This window comes from Plecotus auritus, assembly GCF_963455305.1.
Source record: "Plecotus auritus genome assembly, chromosome: 7".
Taxonomy (NCBI): Eukaryota; Metazoa; Chordata; class Mammalia; order Chiroptera; family Vespertilionidae; genus Plecotus; species Plecotus auritus.
Genome location: NC_137774.1, coordinates 42,949,033 through 42,971,838, shown reverse-complemented (window position 1 = coordinate 42,971,838; position 22,806 = coordinate 42,949,033). Strand labels below are relative to the sequence as shown.

Sequence of the window (22,806 nt, the reverse complement as noted above, 5' to 3'; positions counted from 1 at the left end):
GAGTTGACCTATGAACCAGGAGGTCATGGTTAGCTTCCAGGTCAGGGCACATGCCCGGGTGCAGGCTAGGTCCCCAGTGTGGGGTGTGCAGGAGGCAGCTGATCAATGATTCTCTCTCATCATTGATATTTCTATCTTCTCCCTTCCTCTCTGAAAGCAATAAAACTATATATTTTTTAAAAACATACAGTAGTGAGGCAAAGCCACATCTGGACCAACAGCCTGCATGTGGGAGAGCAGTTTAGGGGGAGGGAGAGTGCGTAGAAATCCTCATTCCTTGCTGCCCAAGCCCCGTGTTGCTGCTTGGGTCATTAGCCCACCGTGTATCACATTCACCACAGAGCACCTTGCTGCAGGACCCCTGGCTGGGACTGTAACTTGTTTCAGGACCCCTGGCTGGGACTGTAGCTTGCTTGCAGGACCCCTGGCTGGGACTGTAGCTTGCTGCAGGACCCCTGGCTGGGACTGTAGCTTGCTGCAGGACCCCTGGCTGGGACTGTAACTCATAGGTGAAGGTCTTGCTCAGACTAGTGAATCCCACCAACATCTCTTGCAAAGTCTGCACATCAGAAACCTTCCCCTACTGCTCTCACTGGTTTGGCTCAGTAGATAGAGCTTCGGCCTGTGTACGGAAGGGGCCGTGGTCAAGGGCACATGCCTGGGTTGCGTGCTCAATCCCCAGTAGGGGGCATGCAGGAGGCAGCCAATCAATTCTCTCTCATCATTGATGTTTCTCTCTCCCTCTCCCTTCTTCTCTCTGAAATTATATATATATATATATATATATATATATATATATATATATATATATATATATATATAAAATCTCTTAAAAAGAAACCTTCCCTTATGTAGTCGCCAGGAGGGCCACTCACCCCTCACCCCTCCCTCCTCCCCTGCCCGGCTCCTGGCCGCAGTCCATCCCACTAGTGCTGGCACAGAGCTGAGCCATCTTTTTTTCTTTCTTTCTTTTCTTTTTGCTGTTTGCTCAGGATCTCAATTGTCTGAGGGACTGAGACTTTCTTTCAAGTTGGTGGAGTGAGGCACCGAACTCAGACCTGGGTTTTGTATTTTTATAATAAAAATTCCACAGATCCTTAGTGGGCTCTCTGACAATTTTGTTTCTGAGACGCCTTAACTTCCAAGCTAGACTCAAAGATCTCAGCTCAACAGGAAGCCACTCCCTTCACCTACTGGCTCTTGGCTGGTAACTCGGAACAGCTGCAGCTGTCCCCATTGGCCAGGCCAAGCTTCTCTTTCTTAGTCATCAGTGCCCTCACAGTGGAAATATCCCCAAGCTGCTCTGACTGAGGGGCCCCCTCTGACACAACAGAAAGAGACCCTTTTGTAAATTGGGAGAGTGGATTGGCTGAGCTAGGACAGGGAGCAGACACTGATTTCTAGGCTGTCTTCCTCACTGGAACCTAAGCTCTCCGGTCACTGAGACCTTGCTGGTTTACCGTGTTCCAGGCACATAGCACAGAGCCCAGCACATAATAGGCATGCAATAAAAATTTACTGAATAAATGAATGAGTGCCTTCAAATATATAGTGATGGAAGATGATTTGATCTTGGGTTGTGGGCACACAATGCATTATACAGATCATGTATCATAGAAAGGTAAACTTGCCCTAGCTGGTTTGGCTCAGTGGATAGAGCGTTGGCCTGTGGACTGAAGGGTCCCAGGTTCGATTCCGGTCAAGGGCATGTACCTTGGTTGCAGGCACATCCCCAGTAGGGGGTGTGCAGGAGGCAGCTGATCGATGTTTCTCTCTCATCGATGTTTCTAACTCTCTATCCCTCTCCCTTCCTCTCTGTAAAAATATCAATAAAATATATTTTAAAAAAAAACACCCAAAAAACCTATGTAATCTTAGTAACCAACATCATCCCAATTAATTTTAAAAAATGAGTGCCTTCCCTAGCCGGTTTGGCTTAGTAGATAGAGCGTCGGCCTGCGGACTGAAGGGTTCTGGGTTTGATTCCAGTCAAGGGCATATACTTTGGTTGCAGGCCCCTCCCCAGCTCGTGCAGGAGGCAACCAATCGATGTGTTTCTCTCACATCGCTGTTTCTCTCTGTCTTTCCCTCTCTCTCTAAAAATCAGTGGAAAAATATCCTCGGGTGAGGATTTAAAAAAATAAATAAATACAAACGAGTGCCTTATCTTCCCAGCACCCTCCCATCTACCAAGAACTGTTCGTCTCCAGCCATGTGACTCCAGAGGCTCTGCCAAGTACTTAGAGACTCCTCACCTCTGGCCAGAGTTGATGGATCCAGAACACCTGGCCAAAGAAAGCCCTTCCCTGAGAATATTGTCAAGCAGGAACTGAGGAAGTCAGTCTTTCTTTGCTGTAGGAGGGCAAGATATAACCTTCACATTTTTGTTGTTGTTATTAATCCTCACCAATGCTATGTTCCCATTGATTAAATTTTAGAGAGAGTGAAAGGGATGGAGGAGGGAAGGAAAGAGGGAGAGAGAGAGACATTGATGTGAGAGAGACACATCAATTGGTTGCCTCCTGCACGAGGCCCAACTGGGCTGGGGATCAAACCTGCAACTAAGGTATGTGCCCTTGACCAGGAATTGAATCCATGACCCTTTGGTTTCCCAGCCAAGGTCCTAACCACTGAGCAACCAGCCAGGGCAAGATATAAATTTAGATGCACAAGGCAGCCATGTTCATTCCCCATTTTTTACATGAATGAGAGAGAATGCAGCTGGTACACAAAGACAAGCAGAGACAAAAAAAAAAAAAAAAAAAAAAAAAAAAAGGCCTCCAGTATCCCAGGCCCTGGCCCCAGAAATTCCAGAGGCCCGGCTGCATTTGTCTCCTCCTACAGGCTGCTTGAATGAGGAACATCAGCATCCTTCTAGTAAATCCTCCTTTTCCTGACTTAAAGACATTGGGATTAAAAAAACAAACAAACTACGCCAGCTGGCGTGACTCAGTGGTTGAGCATCAGCCTATGAACCAGGAGGTCACGGTTTCATTCCCAGTCAGAGCATATGCCCCGGTTGTGGGCTCAATCCCCAGCGTGGGGCATGCAGGAGGCTGATCAGTGATTCTCTCTCATCATTGATGTTTCAATCTCTCTCTCCCTCTCCCTTCCTCTCTGAAATCAATAAAAATATATTTGAAAAGAAAAACAAAGAACACTAAAAAAGAAGAAATAAACTAGTATAAAGAAAAAAAATGCCTCATAACACACATCAATTGATTGACCTGAAAAACCCTTCTGATAAAAAAGGTAATACATGCCATCACTATAACAATTGAAGAGTGCAGAAGGACATAATGAAAACCCAAAGCTTGTTTCTACCCCTTCTTTCTCCCAAAGGTTGGCAGCCACGGTTAGCTGTAAATCTTCCTAAAGTCCAGCACATGTAAATATATATATATTTATATAAATATATAAATATATAAATATATAAATATATAAATATATAAATATATAAATATAAATATAAATATAAATATAAATATAAATATAAATAAATATATATATATATATATATATATATATATGGCATCAGACTATGTTTACTATTCTGCAGCTTTTGTTGAGATTGGCCCGTATCAGTACATACAAGTCTTCATTGTTCTTTTAAACTGCTGCACAGTGTTCCACTGCATGAATGTACCATAGATACTTTATCCAGTTCCCAATGGATAGACATTTAAGTGCTAACCATTTGGGGTTTTGCAATGACAAACTATGCGAACGTATTTATGCATTTATCTTTGGCATACTTTTGCAAATATATCCATAGGGTTAATTCCTAGCAGTGAAATTGCTGGGGCAGAGTTCATGCATTTTTTAAACTGTTGATGCCTTTTGCCAAATTGTTCTCCGAAAAAAAGCATTCACACCAACAGAGTGTGAGAATGCCTGTGTCATCATACCCTTCCCAGCAGAGAACATTATCAAACTTTTTTTTTCTTTCTTAAAAGCCTCTATTTATTGCCTGACCGGCATGGGTCATAAGAAGATAAGAGGTGGAGAGAAGAAGGCAGAAAGGCTAGGGACCTCGAAACCCAAGGAACAGCATGAGGACGGTGAGTTTCCTGGGTTTTCTTTTAACTTCACTCACCCCCGTCTTGGAAGTGAAGTCAGCAGGCTGGACACCAAGGCGCAGACAAAACAAGAAAAGCAAACAAAATAAAACCACAACAAAAACCTGCTCTCTCTAGCCAAAGGACCAGGAAAGGGGCAGCCTAACAAGAGAGAAAACTTGGAAAATAACCACTCTATTCCAGCCAAATACCACAGAAAAACGGTGCCACACCCACACCCACAACCACACCAGTGCTGAGCCTAGACTTCCACTCTTCCCGGGAGATAATGAGGCACCCCAACTCTCACCAGGGTGGTTTCCGAGAAGGTCAAGTAGGGAGTGGGGACTTTCATCCCCCCTCTCCCTACTCTCCCTCCCCCACCAGCTGGAAATGAGGCCTCCCACACTGCAGGGTCAGTAAGACCACGTGGGTGCCGGGACTTCAGTCCCAGATTGGCAGTGGCGAGGCATCCCTCAGCCTCCCTGCTGGGCTGTGTCAGAGGAGGCCTTCGCTCATTACGTCCTCCCCAGGTGGCAGTGCAGCCCCTGTGGGAACTGGAACCCTCCCCCTCACGCTGCAGCGAGGAGGCCCTCGCCTCCAGCAGATGTCAACAGAGGCTGAGCTGGACCTTGAAGGGCTACTTTCATCTGACGGTGAAAAGGCAGCACCCCCCCTGACCCCCCAGAGCCCTGTCAGAGAAAACCGGCTAAAACAGGAGGGTTAAATAAGGCCCAGAGTCTCATAAAATAATACAACAATGTCCATGTTTGGCGTGCGCCAAGCACACAGCGCGCGCTGGTGTAAGAATAAGAATCGGGAAACATCCTCTGGGGAAATGCTTCAGCTGCTGCGCCCACATGTCAGGACCTGGGGGTCTTTACGCGCATGCACGGCCACGAAAGCAACAAGCCGGCCAAACAGGAGACCTCGGACAAGAGCGCAGCTGAGCTGCGGCAGTGGTCCAGAGGAACAAGCCGAACCGGCACCTGCTGAGCGAGCTGCTGAGATGAAGAGGCTGGCCGGGGAGAGGGAGGAGATGCGGAAGGGGCCCAGATGTCTCGTGGCATCTGCCCAGGCCGGTGGCGAGCCCCTGTGCACTGGAGTCGTGCGAAGAGGTGGCACCCGGCGAGGGGCTGCCAGCTCTGCTGCCCGGTAGGCCGCGCACCGCTCACTCCGCAGCCTCTCGCCTCGGATGGAAGCCCCTCCTCTGCAGCCACGCATCGAGGGTTGGGGCCGAGGGCGGTAGGGGCGGCTCCAGTGCGTGGGGATGGCCAGGGCCACGTGCTGTACCTTACTGTTTCCGTGGGGGCCACCCATAGGTCTGGGTGGATGTGTTTTCAAGCGTCAACTCTGCCTGCCCGCACAGGTGAAAGCCGAGCTTGGGGATGACTGCTTGCAGGGACTTGCTGCGGACCGGTTTTATGAGGTTTTCATGAATTTTAGTACGTAACACGCACTGACCAGAAATGATAGTTGGATGACAGATGAAATGAGAGAGTGTTGGCGAGTCCTAGGGCGCCCTGGGCCCAGGGCTCCTGCGAGCCACTGCAGGGACCTGCTTAGAAGGCGCATGCTGGCAACCCATCCCCTCTCCTGCCTCCTGTGTTTTCCCTTTTCCTCTGAAAATGTTATAACAGGAACGAGTATCAGACCTTTTTGGTTTAAAATAAACACAATTTTAGCATTAAAAAATGTCCATGTTGCCCTTGAAAATCATTCCTCTTACCAAGAACTGGGAAGGCCCTGGGTGGTTTGGCTCAGTGGATAGAGCGTTGGCCTGTGGACTGAAGGGTCCCAGGTTCGATTCCTGGTCAGGAGGGCACATGCCCGGGTTGTGGGCTTGATCCCTAGTTGGGGGCGTGCAGGAGGCAGCCAATCAATGATTCTCTCATCGTTGATGTTTCTATCTCTCTCTCCCTCTCTCTTCCTCTCTGAAATCAATAAAAATATATTTTTAAAAAAGAATTGGGAATATCTCAAATTGAATAAAAAAAAAGACAATCAGCAGCTGCCAACACGCAAAGGAGAGAGGTGTTAGGATTATCTGAAAAAATATTTTCAAGCAGCCACGATAAAAATGCTTTAACAAGAAATTATGACTTGCTTGAAACAAAGAAAAAGATAAAAAGCTTTAGCAAAGAAATAGGTCTAAAGAAGAACCAAATGGAAATTTTATTGATTTTTTACAGAGAGGAAGGGAGAGGGATAGAGAGTTAGAAACATCTACGAGAGAGAAACATCAATCAGCTGCCTCCTGCACACCCCCTACTGGGGATGTGTCCGAAACCAAGGTACATGCCCTTGACCAGAATCGAACCTGGGACCCTTCAGTCCGCAGGCCGCCGCTCCATCCACTGAGCCACACCGGTCAGGGCCCAAACGGAAATTTTAGAACTGAAAATATAATAATTGAAATTAAAGTTCAGTTGAAATGGGCTCAACAACACTATTAATGAGAAAGCATGTGAGATGACACACAGTGGCACTCCCATGAAAAGTGTAATTTAAGTGGATTTACCTAAAAAGCAAAAATGATTGTATTTTCAATCTTTTTAGTGAACTAAGATTTCAACTCAAGAATGTAAAAAGAGGACATGAAAATAAGCTCAAAGTATGAGGCATTATTAACGATAAAACTAGACATTCATCATCAAATAGGAAAAGCACAGCAATTGACTAGTAAAACTAATTAGTTCTTCGACTGGTCCAATAAAATAGACCAATCTTTGGTAAGTCTGATGAAGAAAGAAGGGGCAGGAGAAGGAAGAGAGAAAATACAAATAAACAATACTAGGGGTTATTACTATAGATATGGAGATTTTAAAAGATGATAAAAGTATAAATGTTCAAACTTGCAATAGTAATTTTGAGCAGGCACATTAAATGTATATTTTAGTAGAAATATCAATTACCAAGTTTGACTCAACATGTAGAAATCTCAACAGAGCAATAATTATGGTAGGAATTGGAAAGGTATTCAAGGAGCTATCCCTCCAAAGGCATGAGGTCCAGATGGTTTTATAGGTGAATTCCACCAAGCCTGCATAGAACGGAAAATCCCTATGAGCTCTAATTTTTCCAGAGAATATAAAAATTCCCAACTTACTTTACAAGGCCACTCTCATAACAAAGCAGAACAAAAACAGAAAAAGACAAAGCCCCTCAAAAGAAATCTATGGGCCACTCTCATTTTCTTTATTTTTAACTTATGAGGCTCTATACTTTTTTTTAAATTTTTTAAATTGATTTCAGAGAGGAAGAAGGAGTGTGAGAGAGAAACATCAATGATGAGAGAGAATCATTGATCGGCTGCCTCCTGCAAACCCCCACTGGGGATCGAGCCCACAGCCCGGCCATGTGCCCTCCTGACCAGGAATTGAACCCGGGACCTTTCAGTTAGCAGGCCAACACTCTATCCACTGAGCAAAACCGGCTAGGCCGAGGCTCTATACTTTTAAAAATTAAATTTATTAGGGTGACATTGGTTAATAATAACATTATATAAGTTTCAGATATACACCTTTATAATATGATATTTGTGTATGCTATATTGTATGTTCACCACCCAAAGTCTCGTCTCCTTCTATCACCATATATTTGACATCCTTTACCCATCTCATCCTTCCTTACTCCCTCCCCCGTTCTGGTAAACACTATTCTGTTGTCTATACCTATGAGTTTGTCTTTTTGTTTCATTTATTGCTTTTTGTTTTTTATTTTACATGAATGAAATCATTACAGTTCTTGTCCTTTTCTGTATGACTTATTTCACTTAGCATACTACTCCCAAGATCCATCCACGTTGTTACAAATGGCAATATTTCATCTTTTATGGCCACATAGTATTCCATCCTATATATGAAGCACATCTTTGTCCAATCACTTGTTAATGGACACTTTTGTTATTTCCACGTCTTGGCTATTGTAAATAGTGCTGCAATGAACATAGGGGTACATATGTCTTTACAAATAAGTATTTTCAAAAATTTTGGGAAGATGCCCAGGAGAGAGATTGCTGGGCATATGTTAACTCTATTCTTAATTTTTTGAGGAGCATCCATACTGCTTTTCAGAGTGGCTGCACCAGTTTACATTCCCACCAGCAATATATGAAGGTTCCCTTTCTCCACATCCTCTGCAACATTTGTTATCTCTTGTCTTACTGATAGTAGCCATTCTAACCGTGTGAGGTGGTATTCTGTGGTTTTGATTTGCATTTCCCTTATTACTAGTGATGCTGAACATTTTAAAAATATATTTGTTGGCCACATGTATGTCTTCCTTGGAGAAGTGTCTATTCAGATCTTCTGCCAATGAGATCTTCTGCCAATTTTTATTTGGATTGTTTGTTTTGTTGCTGTTGAGTTGTGAGTTCTTTTTTTCTTTTAAGATATTTTATTGATTTTTTTACAGAGAGGAAGGGAGAGAGATCGAGAGTTAGAAACATCGATGAGAGAGAAACATTGATCAGCTGCCTCCTGCACACTCCCTACTGGGTATGTGCCCGCAACCAAGGCACATGCCCTTGACTGGAATCGAACCTGAGACCCTTCAGTCCACAGGCCAATGCTCTATCCACCGAGCCAAACCATCTAGGGCTGGGCTCTCAATTCTTTATAAAATTAAAAACATTTTCCATCCCCCTCCGCTTTGTCAAGCATCCGCTTATTCTCTATATCTGTGTGTCTGTTTTCTATTTCTATGGGCTCTCAATTCTGTTCCGTTGGTCTGGATATCTGTAGTTCTGCCAATACCATATTGTTTTGATTATTGTAGCTTTGTAGTATAGTTTGAAGTCAGGGAGTGTGATACCTCTGGCTTTGTTTTGTTTGTTTATTTGTTTTTTAGTTGCTTTGGCTATTTTTGGTCTTTTGTGTTTCCATACAAATTTGAGAATTTTTTTTGTTCTGTTTCTGTAAAAAAAAATGCTATTGGGGTTTTTATAGTGATTGCATTAAATCTGCATATTGCTTTAGGTAATATGGCTATTTTAACAATGTTAATTCTTCCAGTCCATGAACATGGAATATTTTTCCATTTCTTCAGTTTCAACAATGTCTTACAGTTTTCTGGGTATCGGTCCTTCACCTTCTTTGTTAAGTTTATTCCTAGGTATTTTATCCCTTTTGTTGCACTTGGGATTACTTTCTTCATTTCTGTTTTTGATGTTTCATTGTTAGTGCAATGAATTTTTGTATATTGATCTTGTGTCCTGCAACTTTACAGTGTTGGTTTATGATTTCTACTAGTTCTTTTTTTTTTTTTTTTTTTTTAGTCTTTAAAGTTCTCTATATATAGAATCATGTTATCTGCAAGTAGCCACAGTTTTCTTCATTCCCAATTTGGATGCCTTTTTTTTTTTTTTGGTCTTTTTCTTGTTTAATTTCTCTAGCGAGGACTTCCAGTACTATGTTGAATAACAGTGCAGGATAATGTTGGGCTCATAAAATGAGTTAGGAAGTATATCCTCCTCCTCCTCAATTTTTAAAAATAGGTTGAGATAGAGTGGTATTAAATCTTTGAATGTTTGGTAGAATTCACCAGTGAAGCCATCTAGTCCTGAACTTTTTTGGGTGTCTGTGTGGGGAGTTTGTGATTGCTGTTTCAATTTCCTTTATTTTAAAAAATATTTTATTGATTTTTTACAGAGAGGAAGGGAGAGAAATAGAGAGTTAGAAACATTGATGAGAGAGAAACATCAATCAGCCGCAGGCCGACGTTCTACCCACTGAGCCAAACCGGTTAGGCGCAGGGGTGGGTAAACTTTTTGACTCGAGGGCCACAATGGGTTCTTAAACTGAACCTGAGGGCCGGAACAAAAGCATGGATGGAGTGTTTGTGTGAACTAATATAAATTCAAAGTAAAGGAGCGGAGGGGAGAGCAAGAGAACTGGATAGAACAGCCGGATCCGGCCCGCGGGCCGTAGTTTGCCCACGGCTGTTAGGGCGATAATTTTTATTTTGTTTTGTTAATCCTCACCCAAGGAAATTTTTTCCATTCATTTTTTAAAATATATTTTTATTGATTTCAGAGAGGAATGGAGAGAGAGAGAATCATCAATGATGAGAATCATTGATTGGCTGCCTCCTGCACACCCCCTGCTGGGGATTGAGCCTGCAACCTGAGCATATGGCCTTGACTGGAATTGAACCCAGGACCCTTCAATCTGCAGGCCGATGCTCTATCTACTGAGCCAAACCAGCTAGGGCCCATTGATTTTTTAGAGAGAGTGGAGGGAGGGGGAGAGACAGAGAGAGAGAGAAACATCAATGTGAGAGACACATTGACTGGTTGCCTCCCGCATGGGGCCAGGGATTGAATCTGCAACCGAGATACATGCCCTTGATGGAATCAACCCCATGACTCTTTAGTCCTTGGGCTGACGCTCTGACCATTGAGCCAAACCAGCTAGGGCATAAAGGATGATTTTTGCTGGATATATTATGATTAGCTGATAGTTCTTCTCTTTCAATGTTATAAATAATAGTGGCCCAGTGCACGAAATTTGTGCACATTAAAAGGGGATTAATTAGAGGAAATATTTTAATATTGCTATTTGCCCTTTCTCTATAATAGAAGTGTCAGAGATGAAAGAAAATTAGTAAAATGTATATGAAAATCTTCCTCCTGTCAGAATCTGGGGCACACCATGGGACCCAGAGTCAAGTCCCCACCCACCCACGTGCACCTCAAAATTGCATAAGACCCAGACCCTGCCAGCCCCCGCTCCACTGGGCTAGATCTAGACCCGGTGGGTCCCATCCTTGTCAAGCCCCGCCAGGCAGGGGGTGCAGCCTCAAGTCCCCTGGCCGGGCACCAGGGCAGGGGGCGCAGCCTGAGGTCCCCGGTCAAGCCCCACCAGGCGGGGGGCATAGCCTCAGGTCCCCCGGCCTGATGCTGGGAGGGGGGGGCACAGCCTCAGGTCCCCCATCAAGCTCCACCAGAAGGGGGGTGCAGCCTCAGGTCCCCCGTCAAGCCCCACTGGGCAGGGGGGCATGGCCTGAGGTCCCCTGGCCGGGGGCGAGGGGAGCAGCCTGAGGTCCCCCGGCCCAGCACCAGGGTGGGGGGTGCACCTTGAGGTCCCCCATCAAGCCCTGCCAGGCAGGGGGCATGGCCTGAGGTCCCCCGGCCTGGCACCAGGGTGGGGGGCATGGCCTGAGGTCCCCTGTCAAGTCCCATAGGGGCTGGGGGGCGTGCAGCCTCAGGTCCCTGCTGATTGCTCATTAAGGCTCATTACGGGAACCCAACCTCAGCTGTGGGTGCAGCCATCTTGTGTTACGGAAACCCCCGCCTCTACTGTGGGTGCCGCCATCTTTTGTGGCGGAGTGATGGTCAATTTGCATATTCCCTCTTTATTATATAAGATTCCTCCTACTCTCTCCTGTCTTGTAATGTTTCTGCTTAAAAAATTGATGATAATCTAATGGGGTCTCCTTTGTAGGTTATAGTCTCCTCTGGCGGCCTCTATAATTCTTTGTTATTGATTTCTCATTTGTTAGCCTTTTCTGAAATTATAAGAGTCTATTTGAGACAAACTGATGACATATGCCATGGAGCAAGAGCTCAAATACTCCTGAGAATAAGTTTTGCAGCTTCTTTTATGTATATTGAAATTCAGGAGGTGATCTAAGGAAGACTGGAGAAAGCAAGGTTGGGATTGGAATAATAGGGTAGTTAACAAGATTATGTGCTCTCTTTAGGGCTGGCTAAAAACCTTTCACTAGCCCACTGGCAGACTGAAGAGTTGCAGGCTTGATCCCCGGCCCCAGTGGGAGGCAACAAATCGATGTTTCTCTCTCTGTCTCTCCCCCTCCATTCCACTCTCCCTAAAAATCAGTGGAAAAACATCCTCGGGTGAGGATTAACAAAAACAAAACAAAACAACCTTTCACTAAAGAAATTATAGGCCTAGAGCACAACTACCTACCATGTCCTGCCCAGTTAGGAATTTATGATTAGATCAGCCTGTGGGGTTACTTTCCATAGAAGTTCCCTTTTCATCCACAATCCCCCCTTTTGATCATTAATCAGCCTGAAGGATGCATTGATGACTAACCTTTGGGACAGATAGTATGGTCTCACAGCACTAGGAAGGCTCATTCCTAGGGAGTCAATATTGAAGTCTTTTGTTGACCATTGGGGATGGCAAAATACTGTAACTATGGGATATAGTTGAGGTCAAAATTTCCCCAAAAGGGAGGGACAGGTAATTGGAAGGCAGTCTGGTCTATGGCCTTCATTGCAATAAAGCACTCCAAACCATTTCTATCTTATGAACTATCATGATCCAAGTTTTGCCTTCTGTCTCATTTTTCTGTATCTGGCACCTAGTATTATTTTTTTAAATATATTTTTTTATTGATTTTTACAGAAAGGAAGGGAGAGGGATAGAGAGTTAGAAACACTGATGAGAGAGTAACATCGATCAGCTGCCTCCTGCACACCCCCTACTGGGGATCGAGCCTGCAACCAATCGAGCCTTTGACCAGAATCGAACCCGGGACCCTTCAGTCCGCAGGCCGACGCTCTATCCAGTGAGCCATACTGGCAAGGCTAGTATTATATTTACATAAGCCAAGAAAAGAGTATTAACAGTTACCTTATACATGTTCAGTAATCATAAATAGTTGGACTATATAGAAGAACCCAAAGAACAAGTATAACTATTATTATGACTAACATAATAGCATATAGGTAAAAACAATCAAACAAAATGGATTATACCCAGGTATAATACCCAGGTAAAAACAATCAAACAAAATGGATTATACCCAGGTATAATAAAGACATGTCTGTTTTACTTAAACCAATAAACTTAAGCTAGCTTTTATTTACTAAGGATTAATTTCAGATCACATGAACTTTTTAAAATATATATTTTTTTATTGATTTCAGAGAGGAAAGGAGAGGGAGAGAGAGATAGAAACATCAATGATGAGAGAGAATCACTGCTAGGCTGCCTCCTGCACGCCCCCACCGGGGACCAAGGCCACAACCTGGGCATATGCCCTGACCAGGAATCAAGCCAGTGACCTCTTAGTTCCTGGGTCGATGCTCAACTGCTCAGCCACACCCAGCTGGGCAGATCACGTGAACTTTAAAAACATTTGAGTTAGTTTCTATATTTCTGAGAATTTTAGAATACCCAATTCTTATATGCATTTGCCTTTAAATTAATTTTAATAATACCATCCAGAGGTAGAAAATTACCTCACAAAATACCACGCACATGGCCGACTTAAACAACAGATATTTGTTCTGAATATTCTGGAGACGGGAAGTCCCAGGTCAGGGTGCATGCCATGGGCTCCTGGCGAGAGTCTCTTCCTGGCCTGCAGATGCCATCTTCTTCTGTCCGCATAGGGCAGAAGATTAATTTTGACAGTTTGAATAAAATGTGACCTGGAGAAGTTCTTTTAGCTTTGGTCTGTGAGCTTCCTCTATTCTAAAGTCCAGTTCTTTCCATAAGCTTGGGAAGTTCTCATCAAGTATTTCTTTCACTAAGTTCTGTGTTCCCATCTCCCTCTCTTCTCCTTTTGGTATACCTATTATCCTTATGTTGCTCTTTCTAATTTAGTCAGATAGTTTTCATAGAGTTCTTTCATTAAAAAAAACAACTAAAAAAAATCAACAACAACCTCTTAGTTCTCTTTCTTCTCCCTCTTGAGTCACTTTATAGGTTGTTGTTTTTGTTTTTTACTTATAAGTTTTTATCTTCATGTTCACTCTTCCCTCTGATCTGCTCCATTTTCAGTGTTCTCTAGTGTATTCCTCTTCTCCTTTATTGAATTCTTCAGCTCCAGAATTTCTTTTTGGTTCTCTCTTATAGTTTCAATCTCTTTAGTAAAGATCACTGAACTGTCTTTCTCTGTATAACACCGAGCTTCTTCATAACTGCGATCTTAAATTCCTTGTCATTTGAATCATCATCTTCCATAACGTTGAGTTTGGTTTCTGGGGACTTATTTTCTTTCTGTTACCTTCATTGTTTATGGTATTTAATGGTTTGCTTCTCTGTCTGCGCATGGAAGAAATGAACTTTTTTCTTGTTTAGATACTGTTTGCTCTCAACAATTCAGCAGGTTGATGGATGGGTTACTTTCTTTTTGCTGTGGTGCTTAGGTCATCTCAGTTTTCTTTACCAGGCTCTGCCAGGGCGTGTGGGCAGGGGAGGTAAATTAGCAGTCTTGCAGCTACATCCCCCTGCCAGTAATGGCTGTCAGCACTGTTCTGTTGTTTTAAGCTTCCCAGCCATCTCTGCCTGGCTCTGCCATGATGGGGAAAGGAGAAGAGAGATGGCCTTTTGCAAGTGAGAAACTACTTCTTCTCCTCTTATGCTCCAGACCATCAGAGAAGGGCCGCACCCTGACTCCTCCTCTGCTACCACCCTGCGGGAGTCGCAGTGGATGCTGAACTGCATCATGCCCACTGTCCCGTCCTTCCCCCCGTGCCACTTCCCCTACTCCCCGTTTCAAAACGCCACCCTCTGATGTCCTGAATCTTCCAGGTGTGTGTGTGTGTGTTAAGCAAGGGAACCTTTATTGAGTTATAGTTGTATGACTTGTTGCAAGTTTAAGTGGAGCAACAATGGAGTCGTCTTAGTCATGATGCTGACATCAACCTGGACCACTCTTATTTTCTAATGTAGATGTAAAAGTTTTAAATAAAATGTGAGCAACCTGACCTAGAATTATACTAAAAAAAATAATTTGGAATGGCCAAATAAGGTTCATCCCAAGCATTCAAAGATGCAAAATTGGAAAAAATTAAGGACATTCACATGTGAAGAAAATAAAATATAGGATCATTTCAGCAGGTGCCCAAGCACATGAATCTCTTACCTATGACTGCAAAAATCCTTCAACTTATGAATCCTTGGAGAAGCAGAACTTGGCTCCTATTACAAACGCTGGAAATAGCAGATACTTGCTTTCACTGACCCACTGAGTCACAGGCACATGATCAATCAGGTCACCCCAGATGTTGATTCAGGAGTTACTATCACAAAGGAGTAGAGTGGCACAGAATCCTCGCTCTCTGCAGCGGGAGGTTGTGAAAACACTGAGTCCTGGCTCGGCAGCTGGAGCAGTGGAGCTTCAATGACCCGGTCTTGCAGCAGGAGCAGCGCTTTGCTCACCGGACTGGTTCTGCAGCCTAGTTCTGAGCACGGGCTACAGTTCCAAGTTTGGTTCTCTAGCTCTCACTGACAAATCTGTAAAGTAGCCAGTGTATTTTTAATAAATTCCTTTCCGCCTAAATTAACCAGATCATCTGCTGCTGCTTACAACTATAAGCCCTATTACTAATGCAGCAAAAACCAACAGCCTTAGGGCCTTATTCCACATTGTAATCTCTCTATATACAACTTTCTACCTCACTTCCTGCTGTTTGCTGTATCCTTTTCTCCACATTTTCAAATACTTTTTGCAGCTGGCAAATATATAAATGGCAAGACTGCGGACTGACTGCATCTGGCTCGTGTGCACCCCTTGTCCAGTCACCAATGGCAAGTAGACAAAGGCAGGCTCAGGCCCTTTCTGGGGTATAGTCGGTAGGACATGTTAATCATTAGGAAATGGTGGCTGAATCTCTGAAATAGGCACCTAACCTGATGTTGGCAAGTCCTAAAAGGTTTTCTGGATGAAGGAATTCTGGACTGGAACTTTCCATATAAGTAAGAGTTGCGCAGAAGGAGATGAGATAAGAGAGCCCAGGCACAAGAAAGAAAATGGTCTAGTGTTAAGAGATGGGGCTGGTGAGGTAGGCACAGGACTCTACAGGTCATGTTAGGGGTCTCAGACTTCCTCCTGTAAAGAGCCATTGATGAGTAAGCTGTGAAGTATTTGAGCAAATCTGAAGTTCTGAAAGACAGCTCCAGTGGAGAATGGGAGAAAGGGAAGTCAGAAAGCTAGGACACCAGATGGGAGGGAGGCTGTTGCGATGAAGCAGTAGAGAGAAGATAGCACCCTGGACTAGGAATGGTGGCAGTAGGAAAAGAAAAAAAAGTGGATTTGAGAGCGATTAGGAGGTAAAATCAATGGAACTTGGTGACAAGTTGGATGTGGGGATGAGGGAGGGGAGGAGTTAAGGATAACTATCAGGGATTTTGTTTGTATTGATTGAATAGCTAGACCAGCATTTTCTTTCTTTCTGTTGTTCTCTTTCTCCCTTTGGGCTTTTGTTTTATTTTGTCTTTTTTTTTTTTTAATCCTCACTCAAGGATATTTTTCCATTGATTTTTTGAGAGAGTGGAAGAGTGAAATATTGATGTGAGAGAAACACATTGATTGGTTGCCTCCTGCATGCACCCCAACCAGGGCCTGGGCCGGGGAAGGAGCCTGCAACTGAGGTATGTGCCCTTGACCAGAATCGAACCCGGGACCCTTCGGTCTGCAGGCCGACGCTATACACTGAGCCAAACCGGCTAGGGCTCATTTTGTCTTTGTTTTTGTTCTTTTCTTTTTCTTTCTTTCTTTCTTTCTTTCTTTCTTTCTTTCTTTCTTTCTTTCTTTTTTAATATATTTTATTGATATTTTACAGAGAGGAAGGGAGAGGGACAGAGAGCTAGAAACATCGATGAGAGAGAAACATCGACCAGCTGCCTCCTGCACACCCCGCACTGGGGATGTGCCCGCAACCAAGGCACATGCCCCCGACCGGAATCGAACCCGGGACCCTTCAGTCCGCAAGCCGACGCTCCATCCACTGAGCCAAACCGGCCTCGGCTCAGCTTCTTTATTTTTTTAAAAAACTTTTTAAATCAATATTATTTGGAGAGAGAGGGAGAGAAAGACACATTGATGTGAGAGTGAAACATTAATCAGCTGCCTCCTGCATGTCCCCCATTGGGGATCGAGCTCACAACTCAGGCATGTGCTCTGACCAGGAATTGAACTGGCAACGGTTCAGTGCAGGAGATGACGTCCAACCAACTGAGCCACACCAGCCAGGGCATCTTTCGTTCTTTTTTTGTATCTAAGACTAGCAATTTTCTTTATTTTTTAAAATTTATTGTTTTTAGAGAGAGGAAGGGAGAGGGGAACATCAGTTTGTTGTTCCATTTATGATGCATTCTTTGGTTGCTTTTTGTACGTGCCCAAACTGGAACACAAATCCACAATCTTGGTATATCAGGATGACACTCTAACAAGCCAGGGCCAGACCAGCAATTTTAAAAAATATGTTTTTATTGATTTGAGAGAGAGAAGAAGAAGGGAGAAGGGTAGATAGAAACATCAGTGATAAAGAAACATCGATCAGCTGCCTCCTGCACACCCCCTACTGGGGATTAAGCCTGAAACCCAGGCATGTGCCCTGACTGGGAATCGAACCAGTGACCTCTTGGTTCATGGGTCGACTCTCAACCACTGAGCCACACTGGCTGGGCCAGACCAGTGATTTTCAACCAGTATGCTGCGGCACACTAGTGTGCTGCAATAATTTTTAAAACATGCAATACCTGGCTATTTAGTCAGGGGCCCTGACCTCTTTTCCCTTAGACTGTCAAATTTTTAAAAATGACAACAGCCCTGCCTGGTTTGGCTCAGTAGTTAGAGCATCAGCCCATGGATTGAAGGATCTCACATTCAATTCCAGTGAAGCATTGTACCTCGGTTGCAGGCTCGATCCCCAGCCCAGTCGGGGCACACGCAGGAGGCAGCTGATAGATGTGAAAGAGACACATTGATGTTTCTTTCTCTCTGTCCCTTACCCTCTCTAACACTCTCTCTAAAATCAATGGAAAAATATCCTTGGGTGAGGATTAACAAAAAAACAAACAAAACAAACAGAAAAATGACAACAGCCTGGCCGGTGTGGCTCAGTAGTTGAGTGTCAACTCATGTTTCTCTGTCATCGATGTTTCTATCTCTCTCCCTTTCCCTTCCTCTAAAATCAATAAAAATATATTAAAAATAAATAAAAATGATGTTATTTTGAAAAATAAATAAATAAATAAATAAATAAATAACAGCCAACACAATAGCAGTCCAGTGTGAATGCCATCTTGAACCATAAATATATGTCATATAATAGAGTTGCATCTTGTTGATCACGTTGCATAATAAGGTTGCAACTGATTGGTTATATTTTGATATCAGAAATCCTTATATACAAATATAGGCACCTGGCTTTTTTTTTTTTTTTTTTTTATGGCACTTGACTTTTTAAAAAGTCACTTTGGAGCAAAAAGGGTAGGTAATTACCATTATTATTATTATTATTTTTGGTAAATCAATCAAAGTTATACCTATTTTTTTGTCAGATCAGCAAAAAATGTATTTTTTGGTGTGCTGCAGAATTTTAGTAATTAGTTTATGTGTGCCATGAAATGAAAACGGTTGAAAATCGCTAGTAGACAAATCAATGCATAATAGTACCATTCACCAGGCTGGACAACACGGGAGGATAAGCTTCTTGGAGAGAGATGATGAGCTCTGTTTTGAACACATTGTTCTAGTGTCTTTGGGACACTCCAGAAATCCAAAAGGCAGTGGGATATATGTGTTTGGGTCTCAAGAGAGAGGTCTGGGCTAGAGATAAAATTTTAAGTCACTGGAGTACAAGTGGTAGTTGAATGCAAGAGAATGGACAAGGATAATCTCAGGTGTTTGTATAGTATAAAAAAAAGAAGAAAAAAAGAGGCCCAAAGAACCAAAGTCTGGGGGCTGGTTAATTTTCATGAAGGACAGAGGAAGAAGAATCCACAAAGGAGATGGGGAAGGGCTAGCCGGAAAAGTAAGAGAAAACCAGGAAAATTAGTATTATGAGTCTCAAGGTGGGTGTGACCGTGAGTATGCAGGCTGTGGAAAATAAGTAAGATCATAATGGAGAAGTGTCCAGTGGTTGTAGAGGGGTTGGGGGCACTGGCAACCTTGGCAAGAATGCTGAACCAATGGAGGGGTGAAACCAGCCTAGAGTTAGGTGAGAAGGCAGAGGGAGGTGAGGGTTAAAATTAGGCAACTCTAACGATGTAGCTGTGAAGGGGAAGTGAGAGTGGCAGCTGGAGGGGTTTCTAAAAGCTGGATGAGGGTGGTGGTTAAAGACGTCCACTCCCAATCTCCCTGATGTAGAAGGAAAGTGGGAGAGAGTAGAGCCAAAAAGAGGGCTTGGGGGAAAGCTGTGGAAGGGGGTGATAAGGGCCTGTGTCCGGGAGGGAGACTGTTCACTGGGTCACAGAAGTCCCTATCAGGTTGGCACTTCCTCCCATCCCCATTCCCTTCCTGCCCCTGCCCAGGCCCTCCCTAGAGCTGGAAGAAAGAAGGATCCAGTCACACCCTGGAAGAAGCTCTGTGCCTTCGGAGGTTTTTCTGCCTGCCCGTAAGCTGGGGTTTGGGCTTTAAGGGGAGGGAGTCTGAGGGAGGGATGAGAGCCAAGGACCTGGAGCAGGCAATTAAGGCTTTGGGGGACAAGGGCGGGAGAGGAGAGTGGCTTGGGGTTGGGAGGTGTGGGAGCCAAGTTTCTGGGAAGGATTCTGGAGGCTTCAGCGAGGGCTAGGGCCTGGGGGAATAATGTTGGGGCCAGTGAGGTACCCACTCAAACTCCCTTTGCCCACAGGTCCTCATGCCTCTCCTCCTCTTGCTGCTCCTGCTTCTGAGCCTTTCACACCCCGTTCCCACCTGTGAGGTCTCCAGAGTGGCCAGCCAGGTGGAAGTGAACTGTGATAATCAGGGTCTGAAGGCGCTGCCTTCAGATTTGCCGGCAGACACCACCATCCTCCGCCTGGGTGAGAACCCCCTGCACACCTTCTCCATGGTGTCCCTGGAGCCTCTGACTAGCCTTACTCAGCTGCATCTGGGTGACAGCCAACTGACTGAACTGCAGGCTGATGTGAAACTACCCCTGCTGGAGACCCTGGAGATACCCCGCAACAAGTTGACAAGCCTGCCCTCGCTAGGACAGACTCTGCCAGCACTCACTACCCTGGACGCCTCCTTCAACAAGCTGACCTCATTGTCTCCGGGTGCCCTGGATGGCCTGAGCCACCTCCATGAGCTCTCCCTGCGTGGCAACAAGCTGAAGATTCTGCCACCCCGGCTCCTGGCGTCCACAACCCAGCTGAGGAAGCTCAATCTAGCCGAAAACCAGTTGACGGAGCTGCCCCTTGAGCTCCTGGATGGGTTGGAGGAGCTTGACACCCTCTACCTCCAAGGAAACTGGCTGCGTACAATACCAGAGGGCTTCTTTGGAGACCGCCTTCTGCCTTTTGCTTTTCTCCACAGCAACCCCTGGTTCTGCGACTGCAACATCCTTTATTTCAGTCGCTGGCTGCGACAGAATGCCGACAGTGTCTACTTATGGAAGGAGGGTGTGGATAACAAGGCCATGACTCCCAATGTGGAGAGCGTGCGATGTGTCAATCTCAAAACACCCGTCTCTGCCTACTTCGGGAAGGACTGCGCGCCTCTCAAAGGTGGGGATGGCACAGAGGACTATGATGACTATGACGAGGACCCTACGAGTGAGAAGGTGCCTACCATAAGGGCTGTGGTCACCAACACCAAAGCCCATACAACTCACTGGGGCCTACTTTACTCAGAATCTACTGCTTCTCCAGACAGCCAAGTGCACTACTTGCCGACAACCCCTGAGTCCACTAAGAAACAGACCACATTTCCAACCACGTTAGAATCAATTACATTCTCCCACACTCCCAAACCCACGACTGAAACCACCACAACCTGGACCACTCCAGAGCCCACCACAGCCCCGACTACCCCAGAGCCCACCACAGCCCCGACTGCCCCAGAGCCCACCACAGCCCCGACTGCCCCAGAGCCCACCACAGCCCCGACTGCCCCAGAGCCCACCACAGCCCCGACTGCCCCAGAGCCCACCACAGCCCCGACTGCCCCAGAGCCCTCCACAGCCCCGACTGCCCCAGAGCCCACCACAGCCCCGACTACCCCAGAGCCCACCACAGCCCCGACTGCCCCAGAGCCCTCCACAGCCCCGACTGCCCCAGAGCCCACCACAGCCCCGACTACCCCAGAGCCCACCACAGCCCCGACTACCCCAGAACCCACCACAATCCTGACCACCCCAGAACCCACAACCCCAGAACCCACAACCCTGACCACCCCAAAACCCATCACAACCCCGAGCACCCCAGAAACCACAACACCAACCACCTCAGAACCCACCACACTCCAGACCACCTCAGAACTGACCACATTAACCACCACAGAACCCACCTCCCTCCCTCCCTTAGAATCCACAACAATCATCTCTGACTTTGACAACCTCATCAAGGTCCAAGGATTGGCTCAAGGGAATGTGGATAGCTCCAGAAATGACCCTTTTCTCAACCCCGATTTTTGCTGTCTCCTTCCCCTGGGCTTCTACACCTTGGGTCTCCTCTGGCTCCTGTTTGCTTCTGTGGTCCTCATCCTGCTGCTGATCTGGGTCCGGCACATGAAAGCACAGCCCCTGGACTTTGGCCAGCCTGTTGCCCTGACCACAGCCAAGCACACCACACATCTGGAGCTGCAGAGGGGAAGGCAAGTGGCTGTGCCCCGGGCCTGGCTGCTTTTCCTCCAAGGATCATTCCCAACTTTCCGCTCCAGCCTCTTCCTGTGGATCCGGCCTAATGGCCGTGTGGGGCCTCTGGTGGTAGGACGGCGGCCCTCAGCCCTGAGTCTGGGTCGTGGTCAGGACCTGCTGGGTACAGTGGGCATTAGGTACTCTGGCCACAGCCTCTGAGGTTGGGTGATTTGGGGACTTTGAGAGGCTCTGATGGGTTTTCTTATTGGGATCTAGTGGGGGGGTGGGGGCTAGTGAAAATCACAGGGTCAGGGGGAGGTCTTAATTACTTTTTTATCAGAAGCCTCCCCTTCATACCACAGGAACATAACCTCAAAACCAGTAAGCCAGGAGAGGAAGTGAGATGGAGTTGGGTGGTTCATAGAAAAAAGCATTGGATGTAGGAGGGGGTGTCAGACCACTAGGTTATTACCACTTTGGGGAAGTTTTAGGAAAAAGCAAATAAAAAACAGAATAGAGCCTGGCTGGTGTGGCTTAGCGATTGAGCATCGTCCTACAAACCAAGAGGTAATGGTTCAATTCCTGGTCAGGGCATATGCCTGGGTTGTGGGCTCAATCCCGTGTGGGGCATGCAGGAGGCAGCCGATCGATGATTGATGTTTCTACCTCTCTATTCCTCTCTCTCAAAAAAAAAAAAAAAAAAAATCAATAAAAGTATTGCTTTTAAAATAGAAGAGTGGCCCCCACATTTATCTGTGTATTGAAAATTTGAAGAGATTTATCAAGATGTGAACCCTGATTGTCTTGGGGTGGTATAAATATGGTTTTCCTTTCCTCTGCTTGGCATTTTCTATCATCATATTATTTGTATAATAAAAAATAATTTCAAAAAGAATAATTAAGTTCTTTTGGAGAGGGAGAGTGGCTGGCATTCACAAGGCTCCAACTACCCCCTATCTAGTTGCACTACTCACCCCAAAAGATCTAGCCTTAGATTGCACTTCCCTGCTTGGGGTGCTTACTTGTCTCCTCCAGGGGTGACCACCCTCGAGGCCACCCCAAGCACCAGTTCCAGATCAAGAACCATACGTTTCCCTGGAGGTTAGTAACACCACCAAGGCCTGTCTGTGGCCCGCAGAACTACGAGTGAAGGTGGGTGCTTGCTCTCACCTGCAGCCTCAGAAACGCAGCTTTCCTGTGCTGTTCAGGTGAGTGGGACAGAGGAAAGGTGTGGGTTTTCCTGAATAGTGTTTTCTACTCTCA

General features: G+C 45.4%; 1 protein-coding gene across 1 annotated transcript; it reads left to right on the top strand.

Annotated features, from left to right (window-relative positions):
• Nucleotides 1–19,179: 19,179 nt before the first annotated feature.
• On the top strand, nt 19,180–21,762 carry GP1BA (glycoprotein Ib platelet subunit alpha; the record flags this gene model as incomplete). The annotated part of the gene is made up of 2 exons (XM_080679567.1): nt 19,180–19,380; nt 19,618–21,762. Exon 2 carries the CDS (start codon nt 19,624–19,626, stop codon nt 21,760–21,762), a length of 2,139 nt encoding a protein of 712 aa, XP_080535693.1. The 5' UTR covers nt 19,180–19,380; nt 19,618–19,623.
• Nucleotides 21,763–22,806: the final 1,044 nt, after the last annotated feature.